This window comes from Pholis gunnellus, assembly GCF_910591455.1.
Source record: "Pholis gunnellus genome assembly, chromosome: 17".
NCBI lineage: Eukaryota > Metazoa > Chordata > Actinopteri > Perciformes > Pholidae > Pholis > Pholis gunnellus.
This window is the reverse complement of record NC_136544.1, coordinates 3,623,226-3,641,765: the sequence shown is the minus strand read 5'-3', so window position 1 is coordinate 3,641,765 and position 18,540 is coordinate 3,623,226. Positions and strand designations below refer to the sequence as shown.

General features: G+C 41.1%; 1 protein-coding gene across 1 annotated transcript; it reads right to left on the bottom strand.

Annotated features, from left to right (window-relative positions):
• Positions 1-6,956: 6,956 nt before the first annotated feature.
• On the bottom strand, positions 6,957-18,267 carry dlx4a (distal-less homeobox 4a). Its single transcript, XM_079178291.1, has 3 exons — positions 17,631-18,267; positions 14,126-14,322; positions 6,957-7,299 (listed from the first exon to the last, which is right to left on the bottom strand). Exons 1-3 carry the CDS (start codon positions 17,959-17,961, stop codon positions 7,057-7,059), a joined length of 771 nt encoding a protein of 256 aa, XP_079034417.1. The 5' UTR covers positions 17,962-18,267; the 3' UTR covers positions 6,957-7,056.
• Between the last annotated feature and the right edge of the window lie 273 nt (positions 18,268-18,540).

Here is an 18,540-nt window from a genome sequence, read left to right as displayed (position 1 = left end):
ATATCAAAACATAGATGAGGACATTTTTATGTTTTTAGTTTTGCTTGTTATGGCAGTTACACGGCATTATGTTCGGTAAAAAGTTTTCAATGACTACATTTACATGCACTACACATGCTATTCTAGTTTTGCCCGTAGTCCGAAAAAGTCAATATACCTATTTAGCTGTTTAATGATGGCATTAAAGATACACATTTACCCATAAAGCCTTACTGGAGACTGGCGAAGGAGAGTCAAACTACATCGACACGACTTCGTATTATCTGCATAACCTTCTCACTCATGGTTAGAACTCTGTAACACAACAATTAATACGCCCAAACTAACTCTTTAATAGGCTAAAACACCTGGGTAAAACATGGCACACAACAATTTGTGACACGTAAACAATTTGTAAAACTAATAAGTGTACATTTACAAATGTACCGAACGGCATGCTGGTTACAGCTGAGAGCTATAAGCATGCTGGGAAAGGCTCCGTCGCCATACTGCTCATTCAAGAACAGAAAAGAGAGATGGAACACTAGGCCGGCACCTCGGCACTAAATGTGTTTGAATACAGTTTGAGACTAAGGTCGTCTGATTCAAGGTCGTCAGTTGCAACAGTGAACCGGGGAAGCCAAAGGGTCAGACATCGCTTCAAGAGGCGTACCCACGAGGCCCTGCATATGACCGGAGAAGCAAGCGGTGGAGCGATATCAGAAAGGCAATAACATGACAGGACGCTTTCTCGCTACAGACAGTTGAGAAGGACACTGATTAAAACACTGGATTCAAGGTCACGTTAATGTCTTGCTGGGGCAAAAATACTTCAGCCAAACTGCTATCCCAACATTATGACAACACTGACGTACAGTCGCTCACTTCTCTAGAACAACAGACCTGCAGTCAGTTTATGGCACTTAAACGACTATCTTAAAATATTTAGTTTTGTAGAGAAAGTTGTTGGAATAACTTACGAATTTATTTACGTTGTACTATGTTGCAGTTTGCACAATAATAATTGTTTACATACCCTATAGTAATTCAAGCCTTCAGTTCATAAATGATGACATTAAAATGTTTCTTTTAATATTCTATTTACTATAAGCCACCATAAACCTCTATAAAAGGCCCAGTCATGCAATATAACCAAACAGACTTTTGGTCATACCACGGTCCCAACCACAACCTCAGATCCGCCGATGCCGACCTCCTCACTCTACTACTCTGTCCAAGCATTGGAGCTGGGGGGACAGGGCCTTCTCCATCGCTGCCCCCTCCCTCTGGAGCTCCCTCCCCCAGCACCTCAGACATCCTCCGCCACTCGCCACTTTCAAAACTGCACTTAAAACTCAAATATTTAAATCTGCTTTTAACCTGTGAAGTTAGTTATGTATGTTTTTGTTTTTGTTCATATTGTAATCGTTTTTATTGTTTGTTTTTAACCATTTAAAGTGCCTTTGGTACCTTTTTTAAAGCCCAATACAAAATAAATGTATTATTATTATTAAGTAATGTCTGAAGGTACACTTCAGGAAAGTAATAAATTAAAGGCTGGGGACTAAGGAAGACAAGTGCTTTAAAAACAGGAGGATGAATAGTTGGATGGACACGCAAATATTGTAAGTCACTTTGGCTAAAAAGCATCACAGTATTCATTTTAACAGTGAATGAATGTCTATAATATAGAAAGGGTTCTTAAAACTCTTCACACTAAATAACGATAAGACCTTTATGTAATGACTTAAACTGAGGATTCAAGGATCACTTATTGTTATTATGCAACACTGGGTTGCGTAACGAAGTGAAGTAGCCCATTTTCTACACAAGTAAAAAAAAAAAATGCAGTATTAGCATCAGGAGGAATGTAAACGGCAGCAACAAACCAATTATCTGGGCAGCTAATACGGCCGACATCTTAACATTGCTACGTATAATTATATGTCCTGCTGTGAATGTTTGTGTGTGTGCGTATTCTATGTCTTTGAATTCTAGGTGCAGCTCCCTGATGAGTGATTGAGGGCGCCTGGATGAAGGTGTAGGTTTAACCTACATACGCGCCTCCTTGCTCTGCGCTCGCTCTCTCTCACCTCCCTGGCACCAGACTCTGGTCGTCAGTCTTATTTCATCCGTCTGCTTTTCCTCCAAGTGATCAGACAGCCACGAGTAGGCTGCACTTTATCCAATCACCACCATCTACATCCACTGAAAACATGTGGTTTTGTATAATTCAAACTGTTATCAAGTATTTAGTCACTTTTTTGGAGACATGCATCGCTATGACTTTATTTTATTAGTTTACAGTGAACAAAAACATTGATAAACTCTGAAAAATGTCTCCATACTGTACCTGTGTCTACACCATAGTGTGTTATTTATCTGTTAATTGATTTTAGTGTGCTTCTGAACAGCAGTCAGACACGAGACCTTCCTGTCTGCTGCTGAACTCGTTGCACGCTTCATTAAGTCAACATGAACAGTGAACTGCGGTTTAGCGTGCAGACGGCTGCGTGGATGGTAATGAGGCTGTTGCGTGAGACGTCCGAGTGACGAACGTGTCTGATGTGTCTGTGGTCTAGACGGGAGGCAATTGTGGATTGTATTCATTCATCAAACACTACACACACCTGTACGATGTGTGCTTATCTAGTTTTAAATAAAATCATTTGCATCACCATTTGTGATGTCAGTTTGACATTTGAAAAGCGCACTAGTACAATGCCTTATGGATGGTATCGTGAGGGTTTTATTGATATTCTTGTTGACACTCCTTATCAGTTTGGTTCATAACTGCATTTTCATATATTGTTTAAAAAAAGAGGATTAATTGAGAACAGGATTAGAATTGATTTACATTTGTAATACACCAAAATGTTCCTAAAGCAGCAACAGTAATATTTACGACATGTAAACAGTAAAGTCACCATGTAAAGTCAATGATATCTCACAGGAAGCAAATCTAAAATGTCAATAAAATAAATGATACCTCTGAGTGAAGTATATAAAGAATGAAGAACAGACTCCTGCTTTGTCTCAGCCAACAGAAAGGCTAAAGCTAAAGGCTAAAGCTAAACAGTTGGTCGACATATAGACAGCTTTTGTTTGAGCTTTAGTTTGAGCTTGTTTTGCCATTTGCCGAGGATGAGAGACAGCGGACAGAGCCGATCAACATATCTCTTTTGTATATTGTTCACATCGTGTTTACGCTTCTTGAACAGGTGTATTGATAAAGTATTGGCTTATTAGACGGGAAGGTCTTATTGCACTTATAGCAACGAGCGTAGTTGTCATAGTTCGCTTAACCTGGTTCACACTCAGCCGCGACACAGAGGGCTCGGGTAGAGGCTGCAGCGTGATGGGAAATTGCACCCAAGTACCGATAACGTAACCAATGATGTCGGAGCTCATCAATACTGGGAATTGTGAAGGAATGAAGCATGAAGACAGTCGTCCTGATTGAACTAACGCTGAGCTTCTTTTAACACTAGAGGTCGTCGGATTGATCGGTTTGGCCGATGACTCTGCGTTGACAGGAAGTTTGACACTCCTTGGTGGAACTGGGCTCCGTTTGTAGTCACGCAGGGACAAACGGCATCGTTTTGCATGGAGGCTCCGTACACATAACGAAGGCCACACTTGCTGAATTTATCCGTGTGCAAAACTGTCACAATGAACGTAAACAATTAAAGAACATGGCTGTTGTTAATACTCACAGCTGTCAAGCTAGCAGCTTGGCCGCAGGTAGGCAGGTTTATAACGGGCTTATTACAGCTCTGCGACAGCAACAGATACCAGAGGTTTCTCTTCTTTATTACGTCAGAGCGTTTGGGTTGTTGATTGCTGTCAGGATGTAAAAGAAAATGTCAACAAATATAACAACATTTTATTTTAGAGATGACCAACCCTAGCTAACAAAATACGTTGAAAGAGATGTTTCCTTATATCTATGGAAAGAAGTAGCATTTGTAGTTTTTTCAGGATCTTAAGGAAGCTGAATTAGACTGAACATTGTTCAGCCACGATAGATCCGATAAGCTAGTATACAGACCACCTACACAGGTCATTATTTTGACTAGCCCTATAGTTTTTTATCCCAACTGTACTGATTCCATCAATGTGTGTTAAACAAACCTTTTGCTCTATTAGCACACATGCCGACAGTCACGTTTCCACTGGGATGCACAGCATGACACTACAGCGCGATACGACTTCATATATTCATAAGCACCACATACTTTTCAACCCATGGAGTCCTTTGCCAGGAAAAAAAAAAAAAAAGGTTTCTTTTCTTGTTCTTGAAAAAAAAAAAAAAAAAAAGCACAAGATAAAGAAGTGAGGATTCCTGCTCTGTTACATAATCTCCAAAAGGACTATTGGAATGAAACCTCAGACAGAACACAACCTAGCCTATAGCAGCATCATAATGTACGAATGCATTTTTGTAATATTCAGTCAACAGATCCATTTTGTTGTGAAAGGATTAGCCCTCAGTAATCCAGTTGGATGTAATCCACTACTTCCCAGCCTTTTCCTTCAAGGCCCGAGGCAGAAGGATATTCCCTCGACTGACAATTACAGATAATTACAGCGTCAGAGTGAAAGCTTTATTTAACAAGCTGTGTCCTAAATTGCCTATAATTGACGTGGTCATTTTATAAAATCATTGACGGTGTTTGACGACTCTTTCTGCTTTTCCAGATGTGTGCGGGGCAAAAGACGTGACCCGCTTCTTCTGATTTACGACTTTAGAGAAAAGTGGCTCCAGGCCACTGGAGCACACAGGAACCCATACACTGAGAAGGAACATGTTGTTTCAGCGATACATCACCGGAGCCTCAGTTTGATATCGTCAGTTAAAGGTGCAAAAGCAAACGTTGGATGTAAGTTAAATAAACAAAGTGAAATAGGGTGGCAATGATCACTGGGTTTGATTTATTTCAAATAACATAGCATGTCCTGACTCATAGCCAATAGATTATTGGCCAAATATTAATTCAGTATTTTAAGAGGTTGCTGAATAAATTCAGGTCAACAGATCATAGCATATATATATATATATATATATATATATATATATATATATATATTTAAACTTCAGGAGATGAGCAGAAAAAGAAACATTTAAACTGTCCGCAACCAAAACTAGAATCCGTCAGAGAATAAAAAAAACAAACATGAAATGTTCACAATTACAATTTTGGAGCCGCAATTGATTCATCCCTGTTCTGTAGGCCGTTATGTACCACCAAAGCCTCCGAAAATCTACTTTCTGGGCACGAACTGAACATGGACGAGCTGGAGTGTAAGGCAAAAATCACATTGTCCTTGAATGACCTGCTGTAATTTTTCCCCCACTATAGCGTTCAAATACATTTCTGGAATCTTCTTTTTGGACTTGATCTTTTATTACAATGAAAAAATATATATATATCTATAAAATTTGACCCATACATTGAAGTAACCGTGTGGATTCAGTGCCTATTTCCCATATAGTCCTAAAAAAAAAGGGATTATAAGTACCATAAAATAAATGTCTGCTTGTTCATACACCTTATCAGAGCGTCTGCTGGTGCTGTAATCAACGTCCCATAATGGCTCTTTAAAGGTCTCTATGCTCCACAGACCCTTAATAGTGTTACACCCTGTCAGAATTACAAAAATACACACAACAGTCAAAAGAACTTTTCTTCTTTCCTTTAGTTCTTTAATCTGATCTGGCTCTCAACATTAGCAAACCAGAAGGTCCTTTGACTCGGATCCATAAAGATCGACTATAAAGAAGCCCTAAAGAACCCTTCGTTTCACACGCGTACCCGCCACACCGTAAGCCGCTGAATAGACGGAAAAAACCCTGAAATGTCCAGAATCAGAGACGCAGGGCTGGCATTAGCTTTGAGTTGTAGCTTAATCACACAATGTCTTGGCAGGACGAGTTGCTCTGGAGGCAGAAATAACTTGACTGGCTGGAATGAAGTCAGACTATGTTCACTTTTTGAAAGAAGAAATAACACACTCACCCTTTTTACAAATTACTATTAATACGTTTATTATTAAACTCGCCCTCGCTCTATTCAGTGCACTCTGGGGTTGCTGCTACCGCAACACGTTCTTACTCCCAACTTGTCACATACGGACGCTTGGTCACTTCCCCTTGAAGTCACTTTTTAACACACTAGGTACTTTAGTGTCATTTTTTAAACGTAGTGTCAGTAGTCCGATAGACCTCAACACGGGGCTAACGTTGCGTTCATGACAGAAGATACGTTTGTTAGGTTACTACTTAGTTAAGTTTAGGAAACCAGACTTCTTGGTTGGGTTGAGGAAAAGATCATGGTTTGGGTTAAAATAAGTACGTTTGTTACGCTACTGTTGCGCTATGTTTCGTACATGACATAGATTAAGTACATTGTGTGAGTTAAAACAAGTCAGTTTCAAGTAAAAAAAAGTTGTTTTCACACAGGACATGAAGAGTGGTCTCCTGGGTGAAAGTCCTGTGTTTGTGGTTTTTCTTGGGGTTGAAATTAGTGTTTGTTATGTCATTAAAGTTACATACGTGGGTTAAGTATGCTAAGTGACGCAGTACGTTACGTTATGTACGTGACGTCGGTTAAGTATATTGCGCAAGTTAAAACTTCATGCACAATAAGTTGGTTTCACTCGGGACACGAACAGTCCTTTCACATCTACACCCGATCTCCTCCCCACGCAGACGTTTTCTCTTTTAAGTCGGCTGACTTCCTCTTTTACTCCCCTCACACTTACTACGGGGGGTATGTGGAGCTTCATAGTTTGACGCATAGGGCAACTGACTAAGCTATTGTATTTGACAAGTTGGGAGTGCGAAAAGCATTAAATAGTCATGTTTAAGATATAATATTTTTTAGTAGACACCCCCCCCCCTGCCGCTCCAGCTTAAAGGAAAGCCACAGTATCTGTTTATTGCAATTGATCTCTGCCAGTTATGTTATTTTTGCCTCCAGAGTGGCTTGGATCCGTGACGATGTCTGTGTCCCTAACAGTCAACTCGGTGGCATAAATCCATCATTTGTCCTGAAGTGTCGCGTCCTCCAGCCGTCACATCATCTGAGTCCTCGGCATGGAGTCCTGCTGGTGTCCCGGGTACCAGTGGGCAAAATTGTTCATGTATCCCCCCGAGTGCACTGGCGCGCCTTTGGCGGCCATGCTGATGTCCCACAGAGAGCAGGGAGAAGAGGAGGACGCGGGTGGGGGGGCGAGGTGGTCTCCCTCAGGTCCACAGGGCCCATTCTTCATGATCTTCTTGTATTTGGAACGTTTGTTTTGGAACCATATTTTCACCTGAAGGACAAGGAAAGGGAAAGAGTTAATACTCCTATCGGGGGAACCCTGCGGTGACACGGTCAGTGTTACAAACCCCCATACGTATCATGTAACAGCTGTTACCAGGCAGTATATTGCGAAATACTGCATATGCGATACGTTGCAAGGCGATATATTATGACACATAACTTTGCCAATGAAATAAAGTATTGACTGAGTTGATCTTTGCAATGTAAACTATTGATTAAAAATCTACACAGAATCACAAAACAGAACATTGTGCTACTCGATATTTTCTTAGAGCCCTGGTGATATCGCAGCCTTGTCTACCGTCCTGCTTGTATCTGGAAAATCACACAGAGTAGTTATTGATCGATAAAACCCCAAAATATCTTCTTCAGGAGTTGATTATTATTGTTACGCCGACTATACACAGATCTGTTTCTCTGCCACATATAATAACCTGAATTTAACCGTCCTTCCTCCGTGATCGCTTAGCTGCCCACAAAGATTGCCTGTTTCATATTTTTCTCCACTTAAACCAGGGTTGAGCTCACTTTCACGTGTAGTGGGACGTACACCGGAAAATATAAGGAACCAAACGATGAATGCAAAGTATTCAACCTGTTACACTGCAAGACAAGTCAGTGTTTCAAGACCAGAAAACATCTGCCATATAAAATGTATTTTTATCAAAGTAACTATATGCAGTAATACGCCCACATATTAGAATACGTTTTTTCTGTATTTGCTGCTCTTAGATTTAATTTAAAATAATGGAATCCTTTTAAACTCTAGTGCAGTGTGTAAATAAGTCAAGTTAAAACAGGCAGAAGCAGCCACATATTGCTCTCTGTTGATGGCCTTATTGCCCACTTCAAAGATTACGATGCAAATGTAAACGTAACATTTAAATCGGTTAACAAACAGAACAGGTAGAAAAGGTCAAATACTGGTTTCTGTGCCAAGACGGAGATACATTTTACTATATTTACTCTAGTGTTTAAACTAGGACGTAAACGCTAGCCATGTTCTAGTTTGTTATTAAAAAAATCACTGAGTGCTAGTTAAGAAACGGGCAGAAATGATTTTAATTTGAACTTTGACACTGCAGTCGATCAGGTTATCGGGCCATTTCACTCAAATATCCATTCCACTGCTTTAGAATCGCGGCACCGTCTCATCGGACGCTCTGAATCACTAACAGGTTATTAACTCGGACTATCCGTCTGCACCACAACCACTGTTCTTGCCGCCCAACCCAGGGAGTGAACAGGTGGGTCAACCCAGCTTCCATGGAATAAAACGTGAACAACAGGGAAGTTAAAATTAAATAATAAGAACATTCTGAAAACGATAGGAGACAAAAATAAAATAAATGATGATTCACTGACTATACTGCGCCCCACCAACCACAGACACACCTGCTACAGACGACGATGCAGTCAAGGAACCTACAATTAGGTTCTAATGAGCTGTGCAAATGAACTAAAAAGTTCTAGAGTAACGAGTTGTAATTTAATAGATAAAAAAACAGCATTAGTAGGTGTGCCTACAATAATATCAGTGTACCTGTGACTAACACAGACGGCGCCTCTGTAGGAATGATGTAGGTCAGAATACCATCGCATACATGAGAGTACACACACACTGTGATTCCTCTAGACACATGGTTAGTTATTGTCGCGCTTTCATTCCTTTGAACACACGAGGCAGCGGTCCCATCATGAGAATATTAAGTTAGTACAGACATAATACTATGAGAACATAAGAGAATATAGAGCAGTATATCACTTCAATCATTTGTCTGTGGTTAGAGACCGTTCAGTTGCGTTGTTGACATAATTGGCGCGTTCTCCAGTTTCCTGCGTGCTTGCAAATTGAGCATTAAATTACACAGCTACACCTCTCGGGCAACCTGTCAGTTTAGCGGGAACAAAAATGAATCATAAATAATTACACGCAGTCAGCGAGTGATACTGTTGCGTCAAACTGGTTTTTGACTTCGCCGTGAAGAAAATAGAAAGCGAACGCCCAGAGGGATTGGTGCTGCGCGGCCGGCAGAAGAAGAAGAAGAAGAAGAAGAAGAAGGAAAAAGAAGAGAAAACACACTTGGCGCCAAGAGTGTTTTCTCCTCCACGCTGAAAGCCCTTGAAATTATTACCCTGGGAGTTTTATAGGTATTTATGAAGGCGGTTGAAGTGGTCTATGGAAGATATTCTATTCTATAAAAAAAAAATCTAATTTCAGATGTGGGAAAAAAACAGCCTATACGCCATCATCAAACGAAACTTGACATTTAATGTGATCTCTATTGTTCCAGTGTATCTGCTGACGTCAACCACAGCCTGTTAGGATTTAGTATGGATGGTGGCAAATGCATAAAATTAAAGCTCCACTCCATAATGCCATTGTAATTACACCACATAATGCTTTTTTTATGAAGAAATTAAGAAATTAACTCGCGCTTTAAACTCTCTCTCCAAGTTCTCCAATTTCTATATTTAGTAAATTGCACTCATATCCAGAAGAGAAATCGTAAGCACCTATTGTACAATAATCTACAGACACATTGTCATGCGTCAGCGCCTGCAGAGCGCTAATGAAAGCCTTGAGTGAGCGAGCGGAGCGCTATGAGCCCGGGAGTCAATCAACAGCACGTTAAGCTAATGCAGCCTCAGTGACAGGATTTCTGCCGTAATTATTGGTTTCATATTCCAGCAGCAACACGGAGCCGACGGCTGCCCCGACGGCAGGGGCCAATGACACCGGCATTAGCGGAGGAGGGTGGCTGAGAGGCAGGCCAGGTGCCGCCATGAGTGTGTGTGTGTGTGTGTGTTCTTGAATACGGGGCGAAAAACGGTTGCTGGGATTTTTAGAAATAGAAGGCGTCCATTTGGCGGGCGGTTTAAGCTGTATGGGCAATGTGTGTGTGTGTGTGCGCGAGAGAGAGAGATGGATAGAGATAGAGAGCGTTTCAAGGAAAAATGTTAGAACCGTGCTACGTGCCATTTCTCAGCAGCGTCTGGGAGCATTGGAGATTTAGATGGAAAGCGGTTGGCTGCCGGCCTAATGGCATGAAGGCAGGGTCGAGATGTGGCGCATGATCGCTATCTGCAAGTGTGTGTGTTTGAGTTTCCATTTGTATACGTGTATAAAAATGCACACAACATATGTCTGAGTAAATGCATGGTTGTGTGTGTGTGTGTGTGTGTGTGTGTGTCTCGATGCATGTGAGCAATGCGTGTATGTGCGCCGCAGGCTACGAGCTTATATGCACAGTGGGCTAATTACAGCGGACTGAGTGTTTCAACACAAGCTGTTCAGAGTCACCACCAGAGAGGGACAAGCCTGAAACACACAACGTTGTGTACAAATATGAAAGTATAACTCCTCATGAGAAAAACGGATTAACGTTGCACTTAATTGGTGGTGTGCAACAAGATTATTTAAAAAAAACAACTGTTATCAGATTAGAGGTTAGACTAGCTTCCACCACTGACTTTGATGGCTCATCGGATGACTCTGCAAAATCTTTGATTATGACCAATTTTATTTTTCATTGAGAAAATGAAGGCGACCAGTAACATTACAACTCAAACTGTCTCAAACATTCCTCCCGGCTTTCCAAGCGCACTCTGGCCAATGTAAGTCTGTGGAGAAAAAGCCGTCACGTGACGGACTTGCTTCAAAAGCCCCGCGCTCTTCCTGGAGGCATGCTTCAGCCGTGCCGCCAAATCGGGCCAGGCCCCCCTTCCCCACTTCCTACCCTACTACTTCCTGCACCCATGCTCAGACCACACCCATCTTCGAACTCTATTTTTTTCAACTACAGTTTGGTGAGTGCATCTTGCATGGTTGTGATGTAAGATCTGTCCACAGACAGACAGACAGACAGACTAATTAACACCTGGCAAAGAACCACTTGTTCTTCCTGCTACAGAAGATGTTTCCAAGAAACAATACCAACGTCGCTGTTGCGGCTGGCAATAACTAGTAGGTACACTGCGGGAAACACCTTTTATAACATATCTGATTCTAAAAATGTCTCACCTCGACACTAATTTGTCTCCGTAAAAAAAAAAAGGGGCAAGAAATCACAGAAAAGAGGGACCCGTTTTTAAAAAAATAAAGAAGCACCCATATTGTTTATCCTAAGCCCACAAAAATGTGTCTGCATTCCTTCAACTACAGCCAGATCCTTAAATTGCAATCAGTGGAACTCTTGACACACTGTAAAGACTATAGTACAATCAGTCAAAGCCTACTTTCCCTGAACCAACACACCTCAAAGCAGACAGACAATGTGCTTCAACGTGCATGCGAGTATGGCTGACAGCCGACCGCATTCCAAACCACTTCGCCACTACAAACGGCGAAGGCAACTGAACGGATCATCTCTTACTCCCAGTGTAAACATAGCTATGGTGGTTAATTCATACGGGATCAGGACGGCTCATCTGATGACGTCAGATGCTTTTAATAGCTACTCGGTGCACATGCGTGTATCGTATTTAAACAATCACACTGCATCTATCCCAATGGGACACCTGCTCAATACTCAAACCTTCACTTTTCCACACGTGTAATGTGGCCCATCTTTGATAATGCTACAGAGCATTAAATGGCTTTTAGAACAATTATTATATTTACATATACATGACGTACATTAGAACTGCTCTGCAGTGACCGTGAATTCTAACAAGGTAAGCTAATCTTTACATAGAGTAAGTCTATACATTGGGAAATACATTGGTAGGCTGAATCATTTTTTTAATTAAATTGTTGCTGATGTCCCAGAATGAATGTGCTTATATGTGCTGTGCTATATGTAATAACGACACGGCCTTACAAAGCCAGAAACACAGTAGCCTAACTAGCTTACGTATTTGGTCCAATTTGAGTCGAGACCTGGATCTGTCTTTTGGACATGAAAAATGTATTATGTCATAGAAATATTTATTCTGTGAAAATATCTGAATTTACTCTGAATGCTGAACGAGTGCTAAATAAAGAGTTATATCAAAATAAAGCTAGCTGCAAGTTGAAATAGCCAACGGCTAGCCAAACTGAAACTGAATTTACTCATTCTCTTTCCCGAAACTGTTATCTAAAATTGAAAAGTATTTATTTGAATGAACTGACATCTTGTTAATTCTGTTTTTTTCCCCTCCAATTTACTTAAATGGGCAGTAGCTAAATCCATTCAGGAAGAAGGGGAAAAAACTGCTAACACCTGCTAAAGATAGCTAGCTTAGCAGCTCTCATTAGCTGCTATCTCATCTTCTGGTAAGTTTAAGGTTCCTTTATTTTACATATTTAAATGTATTAAACTGTTAAAGTTGTATATCGATTTTGATAAAAGCTGAACATTAGCAGACAGACAGACACACACCTTGCTAAACTTTGATGGGATAGCTGAAAATACTTGTTCTATCCTATGAAGTTGTTATGGCTAACATGTTAGCAAAGACAAATCAAAGAAGCCTAAAGAACACATTCTGTTAGTAAACACAGTGTTTTTCCTTCTTTACTTCCTGAGGATTAACCAAAGGAAGAGTGGAGTATCTTCATTCTTAACATATTATATTCCAAACTTAATATCATTTTTTGGGGCTTCTGTATTTATTGCTACTGCTCTTTGCCTCTGTAGCACGGAGCATGACGTCTGAATCGAATAAATGGGAAGACAAAGCAAGATTATGACTATCTGGACATAGTCCATATGTTTTATTTTCTGCTTGTAGTTAATAATGGCACAAGTTCTGTCAAAATAGATCCTATTTTGAAGAAACCCTCCTATGAAACGGAACTATTTCCCTCTACATTAAAGAAAATGAGGAAACAGTCAGAGAAACCAACCGTGACTGTCTAAAGTCATCAAACAGTCTCCCTACAGGCCACATGGACACGTTTGTCTGAACTCGGATTAATGAGATTGTGATTCACAGATGGAAAAGAGGAACGAAAATGTTTGCAATAAGGCAAAACAAAAAATAAACCTGCAATGCCAATATCTGTCCTGTTGATTGGGGGATTGTTTCCAGAGCTAGAATCAAATGGATAACATCAATGGACTTTAGCAAATTAGACATTTATTTGTAGGAAAATGTCTAATGACTGTATGAATTTCAAGAGGCTTCAAAAACACCATTCGTCCAACACGACAGCCTCCATTGTGTTGGGTTCATTGACTTCATGTGACAGACAAAATGGCCACCATGAGGCTTTTATTTGGCTTTGACAGCACGTGTGTGTGTGTGTGCGTGCACGTTGTGGGAGAAAAGAAACGGATAAAAAAGCATTGAGAGGCAAACCAAGTCTTCCCCTTAACCTCGACTGCAGACATAATAATGTAGATTCACAGTTACAACCCACACAGGCTTCTATATATATTTCACTGAGAACCAAGGAACGCTTTAGTTCAAATCTGCAGAAACAAGTCAACGACGGGACAGATTCAGATTCTAGAATGAATCTCATGGCTATTTTCTATAGAAATAAAAATGTGTACGCTGTATTGATACTGATGTTTCAGTCATACATTGCAGGGTTTCAGTGATTCACAGTGAGTCATGCATTCTTAGAGTGAGATGATACACATACGCCCTAAATTAGAGAAATTAGCCAACACTTAGTTCAAATTAGATATGTTTCCTGCTCCTGTCATCACAGAAGAGTTGCGTTTTTTACCTTCACCAATGTGTGTTTTTATTTTTTAATTCCTCATATAAGTATAAAATGTTGCTTAATTGTTGTCCATTAGGGAAATCATCTTTTAATTTTCAACAAATCCTCTCCAACAATGACTCATTTTAGCCTTTTTTTAAAGTTAAGAGTGTACCTGGGTCTGCGTCAGGCCCAGTTTGGCCGCCAGGTCGGCCCTCTCGGGCAGGGCGAGGTACTGGGTCTGCTGGAAGCGCTGGTTGAGGGCCTGGAGCTGCAGGCTGGAGTAAATGGTGCGAGGCTTCCTGATCTTCTTCCCCTTCCCGTTCAGCCGCACCTCCCCATTCTCGATCACCGTCGTGGGCTTCTCGTGTTCTGGAGGAGAGGAGGGAGAGGAGCAAGATAAATGTCAACACGGGGGTTTCTGTGGGGCACAGAATTTGACCCTGAGAGTACCAGACACCGTCATACAACAGAAAACCCCCAAAAAACATCAGGCGCAGTGTTTCATCTCACGCGTCCTTCAACAAGACACTGAACCTCTTTTTTAAAATGTCTTCGCTTGTTATCTACAGACAAGTTCTGTGACACATGTTTAGCCTTTTGTGCCTTTTTTCCTCATCGTATGTTTTTTTAAATTTTTTATGATTGCTTATGAACAACATTTCTATCCCATAACACATCAGTACTATGTATGTACTTCTATAAAAGAAAACCAGAAATCCATTCCTCTGTTAGAGTGTAAACAGCAACATTCATTCATTTCACAGGACATTTGTACGTCTGTTTTAAAAAATAAAAATAAAATAAAAAGTCTTCTGCACACTCAGGCTCAACCGTTTTATTACAGCAAAGCAGTTCAACTCATCTCGGATTCAACCACAAAATCAAACTGCGGTGTCAGCAGTGGGCGAAAATCTGAATTTGTAATGATGTTTCAAAACATAAGGCTTTGTCAAATTCTGCGGCGACAAAACAATCCAATGTGAGAACACATGTTGGTGGATTTAAAATTCCACAAAGTGCAATTCAGTGTCATGAAATATGACGTCAGGAGTCTAATGAAAGGATGAATCCACTTTTTACTTTCGACAACTTCTTTCACTTTTTTTCGGTTGTTTTTTTTCTCTCTGTACAACCGTGTCCGTCCGCCCACGCTGATCTCTGTTATGACATGAGCTCATAGCCTGCAGTGGCAGGAGAGAACAGCTGTGGACGAGCCGAGGGCCCCACAAGACGCTCGGGTTCTGTAACAGAGACGGGAGGGACGGCAGCACCGCTACACCGAAGGGGGGGGGAGACACAAAGGGCACTCCGAGATGGGACACTTTTTTTGGAAAAGAAAATGTGAGAGAGTACATTTAACAACCAGCACGACTGTTTTTAACCCGTGATTTGTTGGCTTTGCTTCATTGTTTAGGGTCCCTCAGACCACCCTGCTTGTAAAATAAACCATTGTTTCCTCCTCTTATTGATTTTTTTTATTTATTTAAATTTTTCTATGGGCCTTACCTTATTAAGCCCAAACATGTAGAAAGGTATTTAAGTGGAGCCCCCTCGCCAGAAACTACATAAATAACCACATTTGTTTCTCTAAAGGTTCTTCACAGACAAACGGATGAGTATTCAGTTGGACACCAGCGAGGTTTGACTTCATAACCGTTATAAAACTCCAATAAGAGAAATTGAATTAGATTTATTTGGGAACTGGGAGCAGTGCCGCATGTAAAGTACTGCGCTGTCGACGCGACTCCCAAAGAGTCTGATAATCTATTGTGTTGAACCATGTTTCACAGCTGACGGAAGTAACGCAGCATTTTCTGTTGCAGACTTCTGAAATATGTTGTCAGTTCAAAGTGAAGCAATTGTTTCTTGTGCTGGGGTCTTTTTTTTATTTCTAGTAACGGCACTTTATTTGTAGAGATGAGCTGAGAACACCTGGTGTTGACTTTCACTCACTATTGATAATAAAAAAAACGTTCTGAAAGAAATTTTTAATTTAACTTTGAATTAAATGATTTACAGTCGTAGATATAGAAACAATAGAAATGGCACAAATTAGAGTTGGGATGAAATCACTTTACGTAAAAATAAATAGAAGATTATAGTTTAGTTTCTGCTCTATTTAAATGTATAAATGTGTAACAATATTTGTACATCCTTGAACTGTTCTACAATAATATTTTGAGTGATTATCACTAAAGATTTGTACTTTTTTTGTTTGTTTCATTGGCACCGTTTTTCTTGTATTTTGACTGCGTGGCAACTTTACACTATTTTAAATTAACAAAATAAGAAGTCAGACTTATTACTGAGTTTGTGCTGAAAAACGGAGGCCGTGCACGTGGAGCAGAAGAAGAGGAAAGAAAAAGATCTGTGCTTCAGTCCAATATTTCTCTAATTGAATATGTAAACAAGGACCTGTGTTATAATAATAATAATTTGTATTTGTATTATCATTAGCAGTAGTAGTACATGATAATGTAATCTACATCTGTTAACAATAATGTAACATGTATGACAATTGACAAGCAGCCACTTCCAGATCGCTCTTCTTCACTACCAATTAATAGAACAATGAAGGATCTAATAAAACAATTGAATCATATAAACTTAATCATTTTTTGTTTGTTGCATTTTTTTCAAAATGCAATGTCACTTTCTTAAAGACAAACGCCATCAGACATAAAAGCTACTTTCTACAGTCTATATTTAAACGTCTGGTCCGTGAATTAAAGTCATCGTTATCTCTCACAGCAGGAAAAGGTTGAAAAGTAATTTAATGCATATTTAAAATTGATTATTAAAATAAACTGTTTTGTCTCAAATGTTATTGGTGTGGTATTTTATTTTGAAATAAAAATCTATAAAATACAGAAAGTATTTCTGGTTCAATTAACTTTAAAAAAATAAAATATTTCTGGTCATCTTGTCAGGTGTGATTATTATTATTACTACAGGCCTCTTGGTGTGTGTGTGTGGAGCAGCATCGGGAGAAGATGGGCTGAGGGTTTGGGTTCGGAGGGGCCGCAGCTCCCGGGCCGCTGCGGGACACCGCAGGCCCGGTGTCGGCTGCTGCTTGTGGAAAGTCGCACGGTCTCCGCGGGCCTTGAACTCATCTCCCGACCAACCCCAAAGTACACTAAACACGGCGCTGTGGCCGAGCTGTGTGTGGATCCAATTATTCTGCCCCACTGTGGTTCATTTTTATGTTGTTTTTTTTTACACCATAGAAACCATTTCCACCATTATATATATAACACATCTGTGAAGAATATCCCACCCCCCCCCCGGGATTTCTCTTAAATTCAGTTTGTGCGTATTGAAGCATTTAAGATATTCTGTGATAGTAAAAGAAAGGCGACACAAATAAATGTATTCAAATATAAAAATGTGGTGCCCATTAAAATATCACAAGTCACGTCGTATTGAAACAAACGGTTCTGATTGGCTAAGAGCTCTCCCCTTCTTTCTTTTGCTTTATTTTCTTGGAGATCTGTCAGCTCCGACTCAGCAGCACCCGAGAAGCCGTTACATAAATGAGCGATGTCCACGCGGTCGTTAGGCCCATGTGCTAAGATTCAATTTCGTAAATATTTACAGGATCGACCACTGAGTACGCTGTAGATAAAAAGAAAAATGTGCAAACATGAATATTTTATTAAACGTCCTTGCAAACCTACCCGCATCTTCCAGTCTGCTGTGTCCAAGCGCGCCACCGTGACCCCCGTGCTGATAGGGCAGGTAGGCACCGGGGTGGTGCGCGCTCACGGGACTGTGATAGGCCGGGTATCCCAGCGGGCGACCGTACGAGGCAGCGCCGGAGGAGAAGGGTCCGTCGTGCTGCGAGGGGCCGACCGCGTGCAGACCGTGGACCGGGTAATGGTTGTGGGACAGGCCGGGGGACGACTGCTGGTGTCCAGGGTAGCCGTGGCCGTGACCGAACTCCAAAAACGCAGATTTGGAGGGATCAGGCGGGACCAAAGAGTCCGATATAGAGCTCATAGTCATCATTGGGGAGATGTGCAAGATATGTGGTGGGAAATGAGAAAGGGGGTCAGCTACGACCTCCAGGCGGGGGTCACCATGAAGCAACCCTCCATCAATATAAAAAAGGTCTGTAGACTTTAAGAGACGTGTTCAAGTTCCCAAAAACCAACAGCAGCTTTAAAAAATGTCCTTTACCTTCGACTAATGTCAACACACTCCTGCTGAACGAATTAAGCGGCTTTACGTGGGTTTGCCCTCCGCTTACATCCCCGCTGAACGGTCCTCAAACGCGACGCTCTGTGTTCGATAGCATTGAGGCGGACGAGACGCAGGAGGACAGGTCGACGTGCAGCACAGACTCGATAAGAAAACAACAGGAAGTTCCAACAAAAAAGGGCCGTTCAACTGATTTTTAATATCCTTCCAGTCGGGTTATCCTCCTCTTTCTTCTCCCTCCAAAACAACCCGCCTTTAGATGCTCGTTTCCTCCGGTGTTGTGAAGAGGCGTGTGGCGGCCGAGAGTGTTCCTACTCCTCCTCGGAGCGCACTGTGAGTCTGCATCGAACATTCTCTGCCTCCCACTTGGCGCGCACACCGCGCGCT